The 18748-nt window shown below is 50.8% G+C and overlaps 1 protein-coding gene across 4 annotated transcripts in view; it reads left to right on the top strand.

The window, feature by feature from the left end:
- Window positions 1-18748, top strand: part of NOD1 (nucleotide binding oligomerization domain containing 1) — a 77298-nt gene that overhangs the window by 38912 nt on the left and 19638 nt on the right. For 2 of the 4 annotated variants that reach the window (XM_043589186.1, XM_043589187.1), the window contains 7 exons: window positions 3377-5201; window positions 7906-7989; window positions 9159-9242; window positions 10068-10151; window positions 13978-14061; window positions 14953-15036; window positions 17660-17743. In XM_043589186.1, the coding sequence (XP_043445121.1) occupies window positions 3377-5201; window positions 7906-7989; window positions 9159-9242; window positions 10068-10151; window positions 13978-14061; window positions 14953-15036; window positions 17660-17743 (2329 nt within the window). Of the gene's footprint in view, window positions 1-3376; window positions 5202-7905; window positions 7990-8866; window positions 9124-9158; window positions 9243-10067; window positions 10152-13977; window positions 14062-14952; window positions 15037-15186; window positions 15294-17659; window positions 17744-18748 lie in introns of those variants that run through there. The other 2 variants (XM_043589188.1, XM_043589189.1) reach the window with 2 other exon arrangements.

The raw sequence follows: 18748 nt of genomic DNA, 5'->3' as shown, positions 1-18748 counted from the left end.
CTCTTGGTTACTTACTGTTCTGACATATATAGACAGTTTAATGGTTGCACAAATTCAAGAATGAATTTTTTTCCTCTTTAAAATCTTTCCAAAGATCTCCTCTTTAGTTAGTTAGGTTTATTCCTAGGTATCTTATTGTTTGGGGGTACAACTAATGGCAAATGGGATTGATTCCTTGATTTTTTTTTCCTGCTGCTTCGCTATTGGTGTATAGAAACGCAACAGATTTCTGCATGTTGGTTTTTTTTTTATTATTATTTAAAAAAAATTTTTTTTAACGTTTATTTATTTTTGAGACAGAGACAGAGCATGAACGGGGGAGGGTCAGAGAGAGGGAGACACAGAATCTGAAACAGGCTCCAGGCTCTGAGCTGTCAGCACAGAGCCCGACACGGGGCTCGAACTCACGGACCGCGAGATCATGACCTGAGCCGAAGTCGGCCGGTCAACCGACTGAGCCACCCAGGCGCCCCCATGTTGGTTTTTATATTCTGTGACTTTGCTGAATTCATGTATTCTAGCAATTTTTTTTGGTGAGTCTTTCATGTTTGCTACATAGAGTTTCATGTTGCCAGCAAATAGTGAAAGTCTGACTTCTTCCTTGCCAATTTGGATGCCTTTTATTTCTTTTTGTTGTCTGATTGCTGAGGCTAAAACTTTCAGTACTATGTTAAATAGTAAGGGTGAGAGTGGACATCCTTGTCTCGACCCTAACTGTAAGGGAAAGGCTCTCAGTTTTTCCCCATTGAGGATGATATTAGCAATGTGTCTTTCATATATGACCTTTATGTTTGGGGTACAATTAATGGCAACAATTAATGTTGAGGTATGTTCCATCCGTCCCTACTTTGTTGAGGGTTTTTATCAAGAATGGATGCTGTATTTTGTCAAATACTTCTTCTGCATCTACCGAGAGGATCGTATGGTTCTTATCCTTTCTTTTATTAATGTGGTGTATCACGTTGATTGATTTGTGAATATTGAACCAGCCCTGCAGCCCAGGAATAAATCCCACTTGATCATGGTGAATAATTCTTTTTTTTTTCTTAAAGTTTATTTATTTGAGAGAGAGAGAGAGAGAGAGAGAGAGAGAGAGAGAGAGAGCGAGCGAGCACACAAGCAGGGGACGGGCAGAGAGAGATGAAGAAGGAGGGAGAGGATCCCAAGCAGGCTCCACACTGTCAGCGCAGAACCTGATGCGGGGCTGAAACTCATAAACTGTGAGATCATGACCTGAGCTGAAATCAAGAGTCAGACCCTTAACCGACTGAGCCACCCAGGTGCCCCAGTGAATAATTCTTTTAATGTATTGTCAAATTCAATTTGCTAGTATCTTGTCGAGAATTTTTGCATCCATGTTCATCAGGGATATGGGCCTATACTTCTCCTTTTTACTGGGGCCTTTGTCTAATTTTGGAATCAAGGCAATTCTGGCTTTGGAGAATGAGTTTGGAAGTTTTCCTTCTATTTCTATTTTTTTTTTTGGAACAGTTCGAGAAGAATAGGTATTAACTCGTCTTCACATGGTCTGTAGGAAGACATCTGGCCCAGGATTCTTATTCGTTGGGGGATTTATTCTAGGCAAATTACTCTTCTATCACCTCTAGTTGCCAATCCTTATTTCCAAAGCACAGTGGTACTGCATTAGCTAATCCATTAGTCCAACAGGTATTAATGATGTACCCACTATGGGCAAAGGCATTGTGTTGGTGCCACGGGTTCCGTGTGGAGCAGATCAGACGTGGTTCTTGTTTTCAGGGAGCTCGGAGGCCAGTGAAGGAGCCCCGACGGTAATCACAAAAATGTGTATTTGCGCATGGTGATAAGGACAAGAGCAGTTCAAGCTGCAGTGAGCCCACATAATCGGGGCCATGATCTGGTCTGGGAACCAGGGAGTCTCTCTCCATGCCTGTGCTCTCTCTAGTTTGAGACACTTATTGAAAACATCCTCACACCAGGGTCCCAGACTCTGATGTTTAAAGAACCTAGTTTGACCTTGAACACACACACAAAAGGACAAAGTCCCAGACAATCAGGTGTGTGTTTAGGGGAAACCAGGCCAACCAGCAATGTCAGGGCCAAGCTCTGGCAGATACCTGTGGCCATTGTTACCACTTAATGCTCCTTCCTGCTTCATTCTGTTTCCTTCCACAGGAGAAAAGAAAAATGTTCCTGCCTGTGAGGAATAATTCTTTCAAAAGATGTCTCCACTGGTTCCTTTAACCAGCTACTTTGGTATTGCTTTTAAAGTATGAGTCACTCTGCAAAGCCAGACATGAAAGACGATATATTGCGTGATTCTGTTTATATGAAATGTCCAGAAAAGGCAAACTAATAGAGACAGAAAGAAGGCTGGTAGTTGCCTAGGGCCAGGGGCAGAGATTGGCTAGAAGTGGGCTTATGATGGAGATGTTTTAGAACTGGATTGTGGCGGTGTTTGCATAACTTTGCAAATTGAGTAAAAAATCGTTGAGTAGTATACAATGCCTATTGTAAAATATGTGAGTTTATAGTATGTAAGTTATGCCTTACGAAAGCTATAAAAAATATAATTCACAAATTTTAAGCAGGCAGCCAAGTTGGTCTAAGTTGATGGGAAAAAGTTATTGATGAATTTGGAAATGGGCATGTATGTCTCATTTTTGTACCTGAATTATAATTAAAATCCCAAAGTATTTTTAAAGTTTATTTATTTTGAGAGAAAGAGCTCTCCTGCATGAGTGGGCGAGGGGCAGAGAAAGAATCCCAAGCAGGCTCTGTGCCACCAGCGTGGGGCCCGGTGCGGGGCTTGAACTCAGGAACCATGAGATCTTGACCTGAGCCCAACTGGAAGCTTACCCCACTAACCACCTAGCCCCCCACCCACCAAAGTATCTGCAAGGCATTTATTGAAGAGCCTCTTGTCTGGGGAAGGACCACCTCCCTCTCTGTGTAAGGCCCATCTCTAGCTCAGGTTTGCTTAAGTCCACGCCCATGAGAGCATGTTACTGCCAGCTCCCCTGTGGGCAGGCGCTAAGTCAGTGACCCTCAGGTTGAATAAGGCTAGTTTTCATCTCAGTTTACTCCGTTTTGGCGATTTGGCACAGCTCATTTATAATCGGGATTAATGTCAAATGTATTTTCTCACCAAAAGTGTTGGCATGTAGTTTTGTAAGACTGCCGGTTGTTTTCAGAGCAGAGTGATAAGCAAAAGAATGGTCAAGGCAATCTCTGCCTTAACAATAGGAGTTTCAGGGGATGCCTGGCTGGCCCAGTCAAGGGGGACATATGGCTCTTGATCTCGGGGTTATGAGTTCGAGACTCATGTTGGGTGTAGAGATTACTTAAAGAGTTTCAATGGAACTGGCTGTCTTACCCCCCGCCCCCCCCACTCCAGTGAGCAGGTACACCCAGAAGCTGCGACAGCAACTGGGCCTCGACTCCAAGTTCATCCTGTGCTACGCCCAGAAGGAGGAGCTGTTGCTGGAGGAGATGTACACGGACACCATCGTGGAGCTGGTGGGCTTCAGGAACGAGAGCCTGGGCCTGCTGGGCAGCCTGGCCTGCCTGCTGGACCACTCCACCGGCGTCCTCAGCGAGCAGGGCGAGACCATCTTCATCTTCGGGGACGCCGGCGTGGGCAAGTCCATGCTGCTTCAGCGGCTGCAGGGCCTGTGGGCCGCGGGGCTGCTGGACGCGGAGTTCAAGTTCTTCTTCCACTTCCGCTGCCGCGTGTTCAGCTGCTTCAAGGAGGACGACGCGCTGTGCCTGCAGGACCTGCTCTTTAAGCATTACTGCTACCCGGAGCAGGACCCGGATGAGGTGTTCGCCTTCCTGCTGCGCTTCCCCCACACGGCCCTCTTCACCTTCGACGGCCTGGACGAGCTGCACTCAGACTTCGACCTGAGCAGCGTGCCTGACACCTCCTCCCCCTGGGAGCCCGCCCACCCCCTGGCCCTGCTGGCCAACCTGCTCAGCGGGAAGCTGCTCAAGGGCGCCGCCAAGCTGCTCACGGCCCGCACGGGCATCGAGATCCCACGCCAGCTCCTCCGCAAGAAGGTGTTTCTGCGGGGCTTCTCGCCCAGCCAGCTGCGGGCCTACACCCAGAGGGTGTTCCCCGAGCCCGCCGTGCGGGACCGCCTGCTGGCCCACCTGGAGGCCAACCCCAACCTCTGCAGCCTGTGCGCCGTGCCCCTCTTCTGCTGGATCGTCTTCCGCTGTTTCCAGCACTTCCACAGTGTTGCGGACATCTCCACGCAGCTGCCTGACTGCACGGTGACCCTGACCGACGTCTTCCTGCTGATCACCGAGGTCCACCTGAACAGGACGCAGCCCACCAGCCTGGTCCAGCGGAACACGCGCAGCCGGACGGAGACCTTCCGCGCCGGCGGCGCCGCCTTGCGCTCGCTGGGGCGGGTGGCCCACCAGGGCATGGAGAAGAACCTCTTTGTCTTTGGCCAGGAGGACGTGCGGGCCGCCGAGGTGCAGGACGGAGAGCTGCAGCTGGGCTTCCTGCGGGCCGTGCCAGAGCAGGGCCTTGGGGGTGACCAGCAGGCCTATGAGTTTTTCCACGTCACCCTCCAGGCCTTCTTTACCGCCTTCTTTCTGGTGGCCGACGACAAGGTAGGCACGCAGCAGCTGCTCAGGTTCTTCCAGGAGTGTGGGCTTCCTGGCGAGGCGGCCGCGGAGTCCTGCTACCCCTCCTTTCTCCCTGTGCGGTGTCTGAGGGGCCCCGGCCTGGCCGGGGAGGACCTCTTCAAGAACAAGGATCACTTCCAGTTCACCAACCTCTTCCTGTGCGGGCTGTTGTCCAAGGCCAAGCAGAAACTCCTGCGGCACCTGGTGCCTGCGGCGGTCCTGCGGAGAAAGCGCAAGGCCTTGTGGGCGCACCTGTTTGCCAGCCTGCGGGCCCACCTGAAGAGCCTGCCCCGGCTCCAGTGCGAGGGCTACAACCAGGTGCAGGCCATGCCCACCTTCATCTGGATGCTGCGCTGCATCTACGAGACGCAGAGCGAGAAAGTGGGGCGGCTGGCGGCCAAGGGCATCTGTGCGAACTACCTCAAGCTGACCTACTGCAACGCCTGCTCGGCCGACTGCAGCGCCCTCTCGTTCGTCCTGCACCACCTCCGCAAGCGGCTCGCCCTGGACCTGGACAACAACAACCTCAATGACTACGGCGTGCGGGAGCTGCAGCCCTGCTTCAGCCGCCTCACGGTCATCAGGTGAGGCCGCCAGGCACAGGGAGCAGCCCGGGAGGGGGGGGGGGGGGCCGGGGCAGGCCAAGCTGGGGGAAACACCAGGAGGAGCCTCCTGGGGTAGGAGCTCCTGAATTACCCTGGCACTCGTGACCCCTGGTGTTGGGGGCACCCGAGCCTATTCTATCTCACAGTGGCAGACAGCTGGGAGAGAAGCCTCCGCAGCGGGCAGAGCCGGGTCGGCCCCGGCTGGGCATCCTCGAGTGAGTTGCTTAGCCTCTCTGAGCCCTCATCTGGAAGAAGGAGACGCTGGTATCCTAGCAATTACAGTAATAACAACCAGCGTTTATTGAGAAAGGGTGAAGTGCATTACAAACTTTATCTGATCTAATCCTCTTAGCAACCCTCTAAGGTGGTAGGGACTCTTCATTTTGGCAAACGAGGGTGTGGAGGCACAGAGATGTTCTCAAGGTCACACAGCAGGGACATGGTAGAGGCAGAATCCTAAAGAATGAATCTTTTGAGATTCACGGGAGGCTCAAAGATAGCCAGTGAGGGGTTTCCGGCACGTGGGTGCTTTTGGGATTGCATAAAAAGCAGACTGTGTGCTCACTGGCCTCTGTTACTTTCCACGATCAAAGCCAGCTGCCCTGAGCTGCCAGGGATCTTAGTACAGAATGCTCACTTTCGAGTGGTTTCCTGTTTGATGGTTTAGAGGAAGGAGGCCAGTCTGCTTTCTCCTGTTAGCATTTCCTGTATAAAAGACAGCTTGTAAATCTCTCTGACGGTATCAGTTCTCCATAACTTGGCTCATGCATTTCTGATGGGGAGAGGGGATTTGGAACTGGTTCTGGGTACCTGTTACACCAATGCTAGAGTGTACTTTATGTGGGCAGTGGGCAGTGAGATGCAAGGAGCCCAGGCCTGTGCTCTCCCCCTGGGGCACTCTCACACACCGTGGCCTCCCTGTGCTCATCTCCTAAGATGGAGTGCTCCAAGGTGGCGCTCCTGCCCCAAGTAGCTATGTTTGGAGCCCAGGCTGTCTTCAGCCTTACAGTGGCCTTGCTGCCCTCACTACCTGATTTCCACCTCTTGTCCCAATATGGCTGCTTAGTTCCAGCCATTCTGTTGACGTTCCAGCCTCCAGGAAGAAGAAGGGGCAAGCAAAGAAGGACATACCTCATTCTTTTGAGAACTTGTCAGCTATGGCTAATGAGACTTCTGCTTACATTTCACAGGGGCAAACTTAATCATGCACCCAGTTCAAAAAGTGGGGGATCCTGTTTCTAAGAAAGCACAGATATTGGAAGTGACTAGCAGCCTCTGCCACCCTGGGATGGCCACGCAGTGTGTGTACACAGTGTGCCCCAGCACCAAGGTGGGCACCTTGGGAGGAGGGGCCCTGAGTAGCTGACCTGATCATTTTGACGTGGCCTAAAAATCAAACGTGTTCAGCCTTTCACTTATTAGAGAGGTCAGCTTGCTGGCACAGTTTGTCCCAGGGTTTGTGTTTGTAAATAAAGTTGTATTGGAACATAGCCACACCCATATGTTTACATATCAGCTGCTTCCCACTATAAAAAAAATTTTTTTTTTTACCGTTTATTCAGTTTTGAGAGAGAGCGCGCGAGCAGGAGTGGGGGAGGGGCAGAGAGAGAGGGAGACACAGAATCGGAAGCAGGCTCCGGGCTCTGAGCTGTCAGCACCGAGCCCCATGCGGGGCTCGAACTCACAAACCATGAGTTCGTGACCTGAGCTGAAGTCGGGCGCTTAACCGACTGAGCCACCCAGGCGCCCCACAGTTGCTTCATACTGTGGAGCCAAATAATTGCAATAGAGACCACATGGTCCTCAGAGCCTCACATATTTGCTCTGTGGCCTTTTACAGAAAAAGTTTGCTGACCCTTGGATTACTGTCTCACCGACCCGTGCTCCCTCACCCTCCTCCATCCCTGACCCTCCCCCTGTCCCTCAGCCTCATGTAAACGACGGGGTGAAGGATTGAGAAAATCAGGGTAGTTTGTTACACAGATTACTTGGTAGTAAAAAAAAAAAAAAAAAAGAAATTCACATATTAGCCACATCAAACTATCCTGTTAGTACAGGGACTGGGCAGAACAGTTCCCGTGAATGGCCGGCCCTTGTGCAGGAGAGATCCATCATCCCAAAGGCTCTCTTTTCCTGCCCCCATCTGTAAATGTGACCTCCAGATGGGGAGGCTGTTGGCGCTGCGGGTGAGGCAGTTCTTGTGGGGGCTGTCCAGCCTTTCGCAGGACACCTGATAGCTCTGGCCCCCCCTGGCCAGGGGGCGGGGCCTTCCCTCCCCGAGCCTTGCCATCACTACAAGCCGCTCCACACGGTTCCAAATCCACAGCCCCTGCTGTGTTGTGACAGCCACAGAGAAGGCCTGACCGACACGTAGGCCACCCGCAAATGCAGGCTGTCAGAGGTGACCGGCCTCACGTGTCCTTTATGTGTCTCTCGTAGCCCTCATGTCGAGTCAGGGCTCTGCTGTAGTCTTGCTGACGGGCCAGTTCCGCGTGGGTCTGTTGGCCCCACGACGCCCAGATCCTTTAGGAGCTCTGTGGCTGACTGCCATGGCCACTGTCTCAGGGGAGCGTTTATAGCTGGGAAAACTCCAGGACCTACAGGCTTCTGGATCTTGTGGCCTTCATACTCCTCCATAGTGAGCAGCTGCTGTGATTCAACTTCCTTTGCTGTTTTGTTTCAGACTCAGCGTAAACCAGATCACTGACAGCGGGGTAAAGGTGTTATGTGAAGAGCTGACCAAATACAAAATTCTGACGTTTTTAGGGTACGTATTCCTCAACAGCACCAGATCAGTTGTGTAGTAATAATACAGAGGAGCAGGAAACTGCCGTTCGTGCGAGTCACTGGAGGGTTGGAATGATGGCCGAGCCACCAGAAAGAGCCCTGGACAGGGGGCCAGGAGTCTTGGGTTCTGCTCTTGGCTCGGCCAGCAGCACACTCTTTGAGCAAGCCCAGAAGTGTCTTTCACTTGTCTATTGAGATCCTAATCCAGGCCAGTATTTTACAAGCGGTGACTGGGGGTTGCTGAGGGAGTGGCTAGGGCTGCCTTTTATAAATGCCAGATGCCGTTTACGTATTAGATTGTGGATCCACAATCCCTCATCCAGAGCCCCGAGCGAAAGACACAGATCCGGAGTCAGTGTATGTGCCGTGTAAAAGTGATATGGCCAGTGAGGTCGAGAGCATTACCCGGGTTTCAAGTAATTGAATCTACCTGCAGCAAAACGTATGAATATTCAGAGCAGTTGGGATAAAGCCCACAAAAGGCTCCACATCAGTCACCAAACTGCTGAGCACTTGAAACCTGTCTGTTTACCACTTTCCGCTTTTTTCTGCCTTCTTGTTGAATTGGTACGAGGCGGTAAAATGACTAACAGGGAGACGGGAGCTTCCAACACTCACTGTCCCTCAAGCTGCTGCTTGTGACCTTAATCGAAAAATACCCGTCACTTGCTGCTTGACTGGTCGCACATAATCAATCATCCTAATGACCCCGTGGGGGCATGGTGATTCTTCCTCCTCATCGCAGAGGCAGAAGCAGAAGCAGAGGCTGGGAAAGTGGCGGAGCTGGCTCTGCACCCGGCCTTCCAGACCCCCGAGCCCCACACTGCTCTCTGTGTGCCCTTCCTCTCTCCTTTCAGCCCAGACTTCAGGTATCGGCAGCCAGCACATACCCACTTAAAAATGTCCCGTGGGGACGCGAGAATAAAAGGGACAGACAGCGCAAGGAACATGGTGATACTGTGAGAGCATCGTCTGGTGACCGATGGTGGCCACGCTTGTAGTGAACATAGCATAACTCGTAGACCTGTGGATTCACTATGTTGTACACCTGAAAGTAATGCAACACTGTGTCAACTGTACCAAGAAAAAAAACCCCAAATAAGCCGACGCCGGGGGTCCCAAAGTCTCACACTGTGCTCTCTCTCCAAGCCTGTATAACAACCAGATCACCGATGTCGGAGCCCGGTACATCGCCAGAATCCTGGACGAGTGCAAGGGCCTCACGCACTTGAAGTGAGTGGGCTGGGTGTGGCGGCTTATTCGGGAGCCCCTGTGGGTCACCCCTTCATCATTCAGACCCAGAATATAAGTCACCAGAAGGTGCACTCGCCCTAAAGCCTTCCGCTTGCCGCAGGCCACGAGGGTCAAATTGAGAGACCTGTGTGTGGGAAGGAGAGCTGACCCCAGGGGGGAATCGCGCCCTGAGGGTGAGGCAGGGCCACCTACCTTGGGGGGAAATCTTGGCAAGGGAGCTGTGTGGGGCCTCTTCTAATAAATCACTGATCCCATTCGTGACGGCTCCACCCTCACGACCGAATCACCTCCAAGGGCCTTGCTTCCTAATCCCATCACTTTAGGGGTTAGGATTTGAGAATATGGATTTGGGGGGAACACAGCCATTCAGACATAGCACCCACCTGGTTGCAAGCAGGGGCTTGATCCTCGGTCCCGTCACAGAAATGCTCTGCCAAAGGTGACCGAGCGCCAGGCCCGGAGGAGCCCCTGGAACGGCACTGGGGCCAGGAACACACACAGGCTGGCCACTTGCACTTGAACGGGGCGCCTCCCTGGCCTGCTGATGGAAACGAGTGACGTTTAAAGGCGGTTATTTACGGGTCCCTAAGTTTCCGCAGACACCCGACCACCTCCTGGAGAGGAATCCGGGGGCTCTCCTTAGGGCTTTGGGTCCTTCCTCGAGAGGAAGCCCAGGGCATGGGTGCCGCGGGTCCCAGGGCAAAGCCCACACGTCCCAAGAGGGGCCCTGCGCTGGGGACGAGGGTGCCGACGGCGGAGTCCCCTCACAGCTGGGAGCTGACGTGCGCACGGCTCTCTCTGCAGACTGGGGGAGAACAAAATAACGAGTGAAGGAGGAAAGTGTCTCGCCCTGGCTGTGAAGAAGAGCAAGTCCATCTTTGAAGTTGGGTGAGTAGAGGCAGAGGCACCTGAGCCTGTCCTGGGCGCGAGAGCGCCCAGAGGGCCGCTGGGGCTGGCTGTGGGGAGGCCGCAGAGGGCATCCTCCCTGGCGCCCTCTGGCTTCTGCACGGGGACCGGGAACCGTTTGGGGAAGTCAGCTGCGCAGACTTTTATTTCATTGCTGCACAAGTCCGCGATGGCCACCAGCAAACAGAGGGGGTGCCGTTCTAGCCCGAGGTGGTAAGCTTCTGCGGGCCGATGTTCTTCATCTTGGGAAGGCGTTTTAAGAAGATTTATGATTTTAGAGCGAGTGAGCATGTGTGGGAGTGGAGGAGGGGCAGAGAGGGAGGAGGACAGAGGATCCCAGGCAGGCTCTGTGCGGATGGCAGGGAGCCCGATGTGGGGCTTGAACTCATGAACCGTGAGATCATGACCCGAGCTGAAGTCGGACGCTTAAGCGACTGAGACACCCAGGTGCCCCCGGGGGCTTGTTTTGTTTTGTTTATTGCGTAGTCGTGCGGCCATCACCCCCATCCATCTCCAGAACCCTTTCCATCTTGCAAAAAAGCGACTCTCTACCCGTTAGACGATAATTCCCCCTTCTCCCTTCCTCCCAGCCCCTGGCCACCACCCTTCTGCTACCTGTCCCTGTGAATTTGACTGCCGTGAGTACGTCACCTAAGTGGAGTCATACAGCATGTGTCGCTTTGTCACTGGCTTCCTTCACTCGGCCCAGGGTCCTCGAGGTTCGTCTGTGTTGTAGCATGTGTTGGAATTTCCTTCCTTTTTAAGGCTGAGTAGCAGTTCATTGGATATATCTTGTCCATTCATCTGGGCACTTGGGTGGCTTCCACATTTTAGCGACCGTGAACAGTGCTGCTATGAACATGGGCGTTCAAATGTCTCATCGATTTCTGGGGGCTGTGTCCCCAGAAGTGGAATTGTTGGATCGGCTGGTCATTCTATTTTAAGATAGTTTTTTTTAATGTTTATTTTTAAGATAGGGAGTGCGTGAGCACAAGTGGGGGAGGGGCAGAGAGAGAGGGAGACACAGAATCTGAAACAGGCTCCAGGCTCTGAGCTGTCAGCACAGAGCCCGACGCGGGGCTCTAACTCACGGACCGTGAGATCGTGACCTGAGCCGAAGTCAGATGCTTAACCGACTGAGCCACCCAGGCGCCCCTGGTCATTCTATTTTAAAATAATTTTTCTTAATGTTTATTTTTAAGATAGGGAGTGCGTGAGCACAAGTGGGGGAGGGGCAGAGAGAGAGGGAGACACAGAATCGGAAGCAGGCTCTAGGCTCTGAGCTGTCAGCACAGAGCCCGACGCGGGGCTTAAACTCACAGACCACGGGATCATGACCTGAGCTGAAGCTGGATGCTTAACTGTCTGAGCCACCCAGGCGCCCCTGGCGATTCTGTCTTTAATTTTGTGAGGGCCCACCACACTGTTTCCCACCAGCAGTGCATCCAGGTTTTCCGTGCCCTCCCCTCCCCATCGCTTGTCATTTTCTGCTCTTTTTGATGGTAACCACCCTAACAGGAACGAGGTGGTATCTCATTATGGTTTGGGCTCCAGAGGCTTTTTAAAAAAGCTTTTTATAGCGTTATAATTTTCACCTGATTACAAAGGAAACACCGATAACTTTATCTGGAAACTGTGACGAATCGAAAAAGATAATAAATATCTCGGAAATATTGTTAACACCTGAGGTCAGTTAAGCTTTCGTGTTCTCTCATGCAGCGTGTGCTCGCCACTGGTTTTTTTTTTAATCTAGTAGAGGGGCGCCTGGGTGGCTCAGTCGGTTAAGCGGCCGACTTCAGCCAGGTCACGATCTTGCGGTCTGTGGGTTTGAGCCCCGCGTCAGGCTCTGTGCTGATAGCTCGGAGCCTGGAGCCTGTTTCAGATTCTGTGTCTCCCTCTCTCTGACCCTCCCCCGTTCACACTCTGTCTCTCTCTGTCTCAAAAATAAATAAACGTTAAAAAAAATTTTTTTTTTAAACTCTAGTAGAGGTCAGGCTATATGTACAGAATTTTATTCCTTTTCACTTAATCTCATGAGTAGTTTTCCCCTTCATTAAAAATTTGATATCGTTCAATTGTATAGTATACATACTTTTTTTTTGTAGTTTCAAGTTTTTATTTAAATTCCAGTTAACATATAGTATAATATTAGTTTCAGGAGTAGAATTTAGTGAGTCATTGCTTACATATAACACCCAGTGCTCATTACAGCCAGTGCCTATTTTATTTTATATTTATTAAATTTAATTTTGAGGGAGCGAGGGGGGGAGGGGCAGAGAGAGGGAGAGACAGAATCCCAAGCAGGCTCTGTACTGTAAGCGGCAGAGCCCAGCGTGGGGCTGGAACCCACAAACTGTGAGATCATGACCTGAGCTGAAACCAAGAGTTGAACGCTTAACCGTCTGAGCCACCTCTGACTCCCTCTGACTTAGTTCGCTCAGCATAATGCACTCTAACTCCGTTCACATTGGTGGAAGTGGCAAGATTTCATCTTTTGAATGGCCGAGTAATATTCCGTTGTATATATCTACCACATTTGCTTTATGCATTCATCCGTCGATGGACATTGGGACTCTTTCCATGCTTTGGCTATTGTTGACAGTGCTGCTATAAACATGGGGGTGCCTGTTCCCTCTCAAATCTGTATTTTTGTACTCTTTGGGTAAATACCTAGTAGTGCAATTGCTGGGTCCTAGGGTAGTTCTATTTTTACCTTTTTGAGGAACCTCCATACTGTTTTCCACAGTGGCTGCACCAGTTGGCATTCCCACCAGCAGTGTTAAGAGGTTCCCCTTTTCTCCACCTCCTCCTGTACACACACTTTCTGTACAAAACACTGAGAATTCATTCCAGGGCTTTAGTGTCCCCAGGAGGGATGGTGGCAGGGCACAGGGCATGTTGCCCAGGCAGCCCCAGGTCCTCTGTGCATGGGCTGGGCAGGCAGTGCCCTCAGCCAAATAACAATAGCTGTCGCTTACCATAGGCCAGGTGCTGTTCTAAGGGCTCTGCATATGTTAACTAACTTAATCCTCGTAACAACTCTAGGGGGAATTTTCTTATTAGCCCCATTTTACAGATGAGGAGACAAAGATCCAAGAGCTTATATCATTCACCCAAGTGAACCTTAAATCCAGATAAAAATCCAGTTAAAACGGGAGGCCAGCGGTGTGGCTCTGGAGCCCAGCATCCTGCCGCGCAGACCCTCGCAGGTTATCCGCTGTGGGGAAGGAGGGGGCGAGGCTTCATTATTGCAGCTCCCCCCTAGACCACATCGGCCCGCCAGCACGCTGTAGTAGGGTCCTCTTCCGGAAAAGCAGCGTTGCTGGTGAGGTTTCCAAGGGTGCTTCCTGATCTTTGCTTCCTGGAAGACTGACTGTGTCTTCACCAATGTCTCGTGCCCCGGCACCAAGCCAAATGGATGCTGGAGTTGGCAATTCCACAGGCCTCCTGTTTAGGCTTCTGCAAACCTGTATCCTCCTCGAGGGGCACCTGGGACTGTCTTGTGCTCAGACACCTCCCCCCCGCCCCTCCTCTCGGAAAGCCCAGCAGTGTGAACTTGGTCTCTAATTGTGCAACTAACTACCTGATGGGCTTCTGTTCCTGAGGCTTCTGCTCTTACCCTTACATTTCCCTTTGAATTGGAAACCGAGAGCAGCTCACTAAGGGGCTGGTGTGGGAATCTGCTCCAGGCCACGGCTCCAGGGACAGAGGACAGACATCTGCCGGTGAGTGTCCCGTGGGCTCGGCCACCAGCAGAAAGTGAGTGGTGAGCGCAGGCTAACGTTCACCGTCTTGCCTCTGCCCTCAGGATGTGGGGCAACAGAATCGGTGACGAAGGAGCAAAGGCCTTTGCAGAGGCTCTGAGGAACCACCCCAGCCTGACCAACCTGAGGTAAGCGCTGCCTTCCAAGACCCGCTGTCCCCAGGGTCCAACCTGGTCACTCGGTTGTACCTCGTGGTTGCCAGGGAGGAGCCGAAGGGACGCGGGTGGTTGGCTTTCCTAAGAGAGGAGGTATTTGCGTGTGCGTGTGTGGGATTTTTTAAAGAACATCTTTATTGACACGTAAGAGGCATTACTGTTCGTCGTTCAGCTTGGTGACTTGACGAATGTACACACCAGCGTAACCACCACCCGGATTAAGACCTAGGCCGTTGCCACGGCGGGGAAGAGACCTCTCAGCAGTCTGCCCAGGTCCCTTGGGAGTTGGAAGTGGGGAGGAATTCTTAAGTCCAGACAAAACTGGAAGGGATGCCATCCGTTCCGCATTCACAGGACGGTGCTGAGACAGAGGGGGACCCTTCATCTCGGTAAAGACATCCTCCTCCCTGGCCTTCCTGGAGGCCTTGGGCCAAACCTCAGAGCCTTGGGCATCTCCGTGTTGCTCGGGTCCTTCCTAACACTGAAAGAGAGTCCAACATAGTGGGGGCAGTAGCAGACTTTCTTCTTTATGAGAACAGAGGAAACTTCTCCAGGTCTCATCGGTGGGCACCTGGAAAACGTCAGCCACCTGAAGCAGAGCCCTCCCAGCCCCCCCTGTCTGCCTGTGACCAGGTCTCACTGGTGTTCCATGTCCTGTCTGGACTCTCCTTGACACGTCTGTGCCTGTCCTGATGCTTGGGGAGTATGCTCTGGAACAACAGCAGGCAAGGCTGAGCACTTCTGCTTCCTGCCTCGAGTCGGGAGCCACCTCCCAGCAGCATCTTCCGGGTGTTTCGGTCACTGAAGCCAAAGCCAAGTGTAGACGTGTCTCTGATAATTGACCCCAAGTGTTTTCCTTCCTAGTCTTGCATTCAACGGCATCTCTACGGAGGGTGGAAAGAGCCTCGCCCAGGCCCTGCAGTGGAACACCTCTCTGAGAATATTCTGGTAATAAGCAAAGCCATTTTGAGAGGCTGGGTCTCAGGGACTCTTCCAGAGACTGCACAGCCTGAAATCCTAACTGAAAAGCCGCCTTTTAATTGAAAAGGCTCTAGGCCTTTCCTCAGGGTTGGGTTGATAGTTTTAATTTCTTCCTAGAATAGAAAGCAGCCATTCCTAGAAGCACAGACAGGTGTACAGAAGGGGGACGGGGACCCCAGGAGCATGGGTTCCACCTTAGCCGCCTTTGCCAGCCTCAGCCTCAGGAAAACCCGAAGGCTGGCCATTCTGTCAGGATGATGCTTAGGACACCCTCAGATACACCTTGCAGAGTCCAACCTTCATGCACTTGGCTCAGACTTTTCTCCCTACCTCCTCTTTTTTTTTTTTTTCTTTTTTTTTTTCAACGTTTTTAATTTATTTTGGGGACAGAGAGAGACAGAGCATGAACGGGGGAGGGGCAGAGAGAGAGGGAGACACAGAATCGGAAACAGGCTCCAGGCTCCGAGCCATCAGCCCAGAGCCTGACGCGGGGCTCGAACTCACGGACCGCGAGATCGTGACCTGGCTGAAGTCGGACGCTTTACCGACTGCGCCACCCAGGCGCCCCACCCCCTACCTCCTCTTAAACTGCCTTCTTCATGCTGCTTCCTCCTTCCCCAGCAGCCACATCACTATTTGGCCTTCAGGTCCCAGCCCACCTGTCACCTCTCCCCAGGAGCCCATGTTCCTCACCCCTCTTCGTACTCATTTAGTGTATGCTGCCTTCTGACAGTGCTTTTTTTTTTTTTTTTTTGGTTTTGGTTTCCTTTTTCTCATTTGCTCTATTTCAATTTTATTCCTTTGTACTTTCTCTACTTGCCTTCCAAGGGAGGGAGCTATCAGCGAAGTTGGTTAAGCACGACAGTGTCATCATCTTGAGAGTTCTGATACTAGACCTGCTGGCCATTAGATGTATTTTCAATGGTTTTCCTCTAAACAAAATCCTTAAAAACGTTTTTAAAAGAAATATCTAAGAAAAAAAAAAAACCACCTGTAAGAAACTCGAAAAGTCGGAAGGGAAAGTACTTCCTCCCTTGTGTTTCCCAGATAGAACCTTTCTCTTCTAGCCTCCTAGCACTTGAATGCGTGCTTGTATGTATATCGCTTTTCTTACAACATGGAATAGCATTTAGCAAATGACCTTAAAAAACATCTCAACCGTGTAGTGTCCGCATTTTACATGTCCTCTTATGTCAGGGTTTCTCCGTCTATTGACGGAGTCAATAGTCTGTTGACTATTGACTTCTCCATCTCGACACTATTGACATTTTGGTCCAAATCATCTTTCTTGTAAGAGGCTGTCCTGTTCAGTATAGGATGTTTCGCAGAATCCCAGGCATCTACCCGTTAGCAGTACGTCCCCGCCCCCCCCCCCGACAATTGTGATGATCAAAAATGTCTCCAGATGTTGACAAATGTCCCCTGGAGGGGAAAGCACCCAGCCGAGAACCACTACTCTACACAGATAGTAAGAATGCCAATACCCAGCATTTCTCGAGGGCTGATGGTACAGCATGCATTATTCTCTGCCTTTTATACGTGTTGACTCACAGCCGCCCCATAATGTCTGTACCGTGACTGTTCACCCTTATTTCTCTGGTGAGAAAACCCAGGCCCAGAGAAGTTAAGCCACCCGCCTGAGGTTGTCTTGCCAGTAGGCGACACACGCCCGGCATGTCTGGCTCCGGAGCACTCTTAAATAGCGTCATCTTCTGCCTCATTCTCTCTACCCCTCGTTCCCTCGAAGGGCTGCACAGCGTCCCATTGAATGGGTGTTTGCAGTTTAGTTTCCCAGAAGCCTCTGCCGATGCTTACATGTGTTCACATTTCACAGTACAAGCGTGTAACGCGGCGGTCGGTACTGCATGTGTAGATCCTTGTGCGTTCATCTTTGCACACGGAAGTGTGCTCGTTGACTCAAAGTATAACACATTTAAAATTCAGCTAGACGCTACCAAATTGCCCTTTGAGGAACGATTGTTTAATGTTCTATGTCATTCTTTTTCCTTATTTATTCTTTCATCCACTGGCGTGACAGGGTCCAATCCTGTTTACAGCCGGGAGCTTCTAGTCCTGAGTGCTTTATCCAGACCACTGCTGCTTTTAGGAACAACTAAGAGGCTTCCTGAACCTTGACTCACTGGACTTGGGTCCTTCGCAACTGGCCTCAGAGCAAAGCGTTGAGCACATTTTAACGTGCAGTTGGCAGGCTTTTCTAGGTCTTCATATGACAGACTTTTTGGTAACGTGCTGTCAGGGGTGTTCAGGGAGACTTGGGGGAAGTGGGCCTTAGCCCCTAGCTTCTGTGAGAACGGAGGGCGCAGCAAAGATGGGCAGGGAACGTGGGCTCCTCTGTGGCAGCAGGACTAAGGAGTAGGAGCTTGGGGACAGGATTTGCACTAGAAATGAGCCTTATTTATTGTCTATGGGGCTCAGAGGCTGGGGTTGGGGCCTGGCTGTTTGCTCAGTTCAGCAAGCGATTAGCAGCATGAGCTGGAGAGATCTGGGCAGGGATCCCACTTCTGAGAACTCATTTAAAAATGTGTGCCAGGTAGGGTTCTCCTGAATAAACACTTGCTTTCTTTTCTAGGCTCACCAAAAATGAACTCGATGATGAAGTGGCAGAGAGCTTGGCAGAGATGCTGAAAGTCAACCAGACGTTGAAACATTTATGGTAACTCAGAGAACCTCAGAATTTCAGGCTGTGCTACTTTTATTTATTATTTACTTTTCAAGTTTTTTTTTTTTAATTTTTACTCTAGTTAGCATACAGTGCAATATTGGTTTCAGGAGTATAATTCAGTGATTCATCACATACAACACCCAGTGCTCATTGCAACAAATGCCCTCCTTAATGCCCATCACCTACGTGGCCCATCTCCCACCCGCCTCCCTCCATCAACCCTCAGTTTTTTCTCTATGCTGAAGAGTCTCTTCTGTTTTACTTACCTTTTTCTTTTCCCCCCTCCCATATGTTCATCTGTTTTGTTTCCTTTTTTTTTCTTTTTGAGTCCTTTTCTTTCTTCCTTCCTTCCTTCCTTCCTTCCTTCCTTCCTTCCTTCCTTCCTTTCTTCCTCTTCCTTCCTTCCTTCCTTCCATCCATCCATCCATCCATCCATCCATCCATCTTCAAGTTAGTTAACATACAGTATAGTCTTGGCTTCAGGAGTAGAACCCAGTGATTCATCTCTTGTATATGACACCCGCTGCTCATCCCAACAAGTGCCCTCCTCAATGCCTGTCACCCATTTAATCCACCTCCCAACCCCACCCCTTCCAGCAATCCTCAGTTTGTTCTCTGTATTTAAGGGTCTCTTATGGTTTGCCTTCCTCTCTGTTTTTATCTTATTTTTTCCTTCCCTTCCCCTATGTTCATCTGGTGTGTTTCTTAAATTCCACATATGACTGAAATCGTATATGTCTTTCTCTGACTGACTGATTTTGCTTAGCATAATACCCTCCAGTTCCATCCACATTGTTATAAATGTCAAGATTCATTCTTTTTCATTGCCGAGTAGTATTCCATTTTATGTTTGTACATCTTCTTTATGCATTCATCAGTCAATGGACATTTGGGTTCTTTCCATAATTTGGCTATTGTTGATAGCATTGCTATAAACATTGGGGTGTGTGTGCCCCTTTGAGTCAGCATTTTTGTAGCCTTTGGGTAAATTCCTAG

The sequence above is a fragment of the Prionailurus bengalensis genome, chromosome A2 (genome assembly GCF_016509475.1).
Source record: "Prionailurus bengalensis isolate Pbe53 chromosome A2, Fcat_Pben_1.1_paternal_pri, whole genome shotgun sequence".
Taxonomy (NCBI): domain Eukaryota; kingdom Metazoa; phylum Chordata; class Mammalia; order Carnivora; family Felidae; genus Prionailurus; species Prionailurus bengalensis.
Note: the sequence above shows the minus strand (reverse complement) of the source record. Positions and strands in the feature narration are given on the sequence as shown.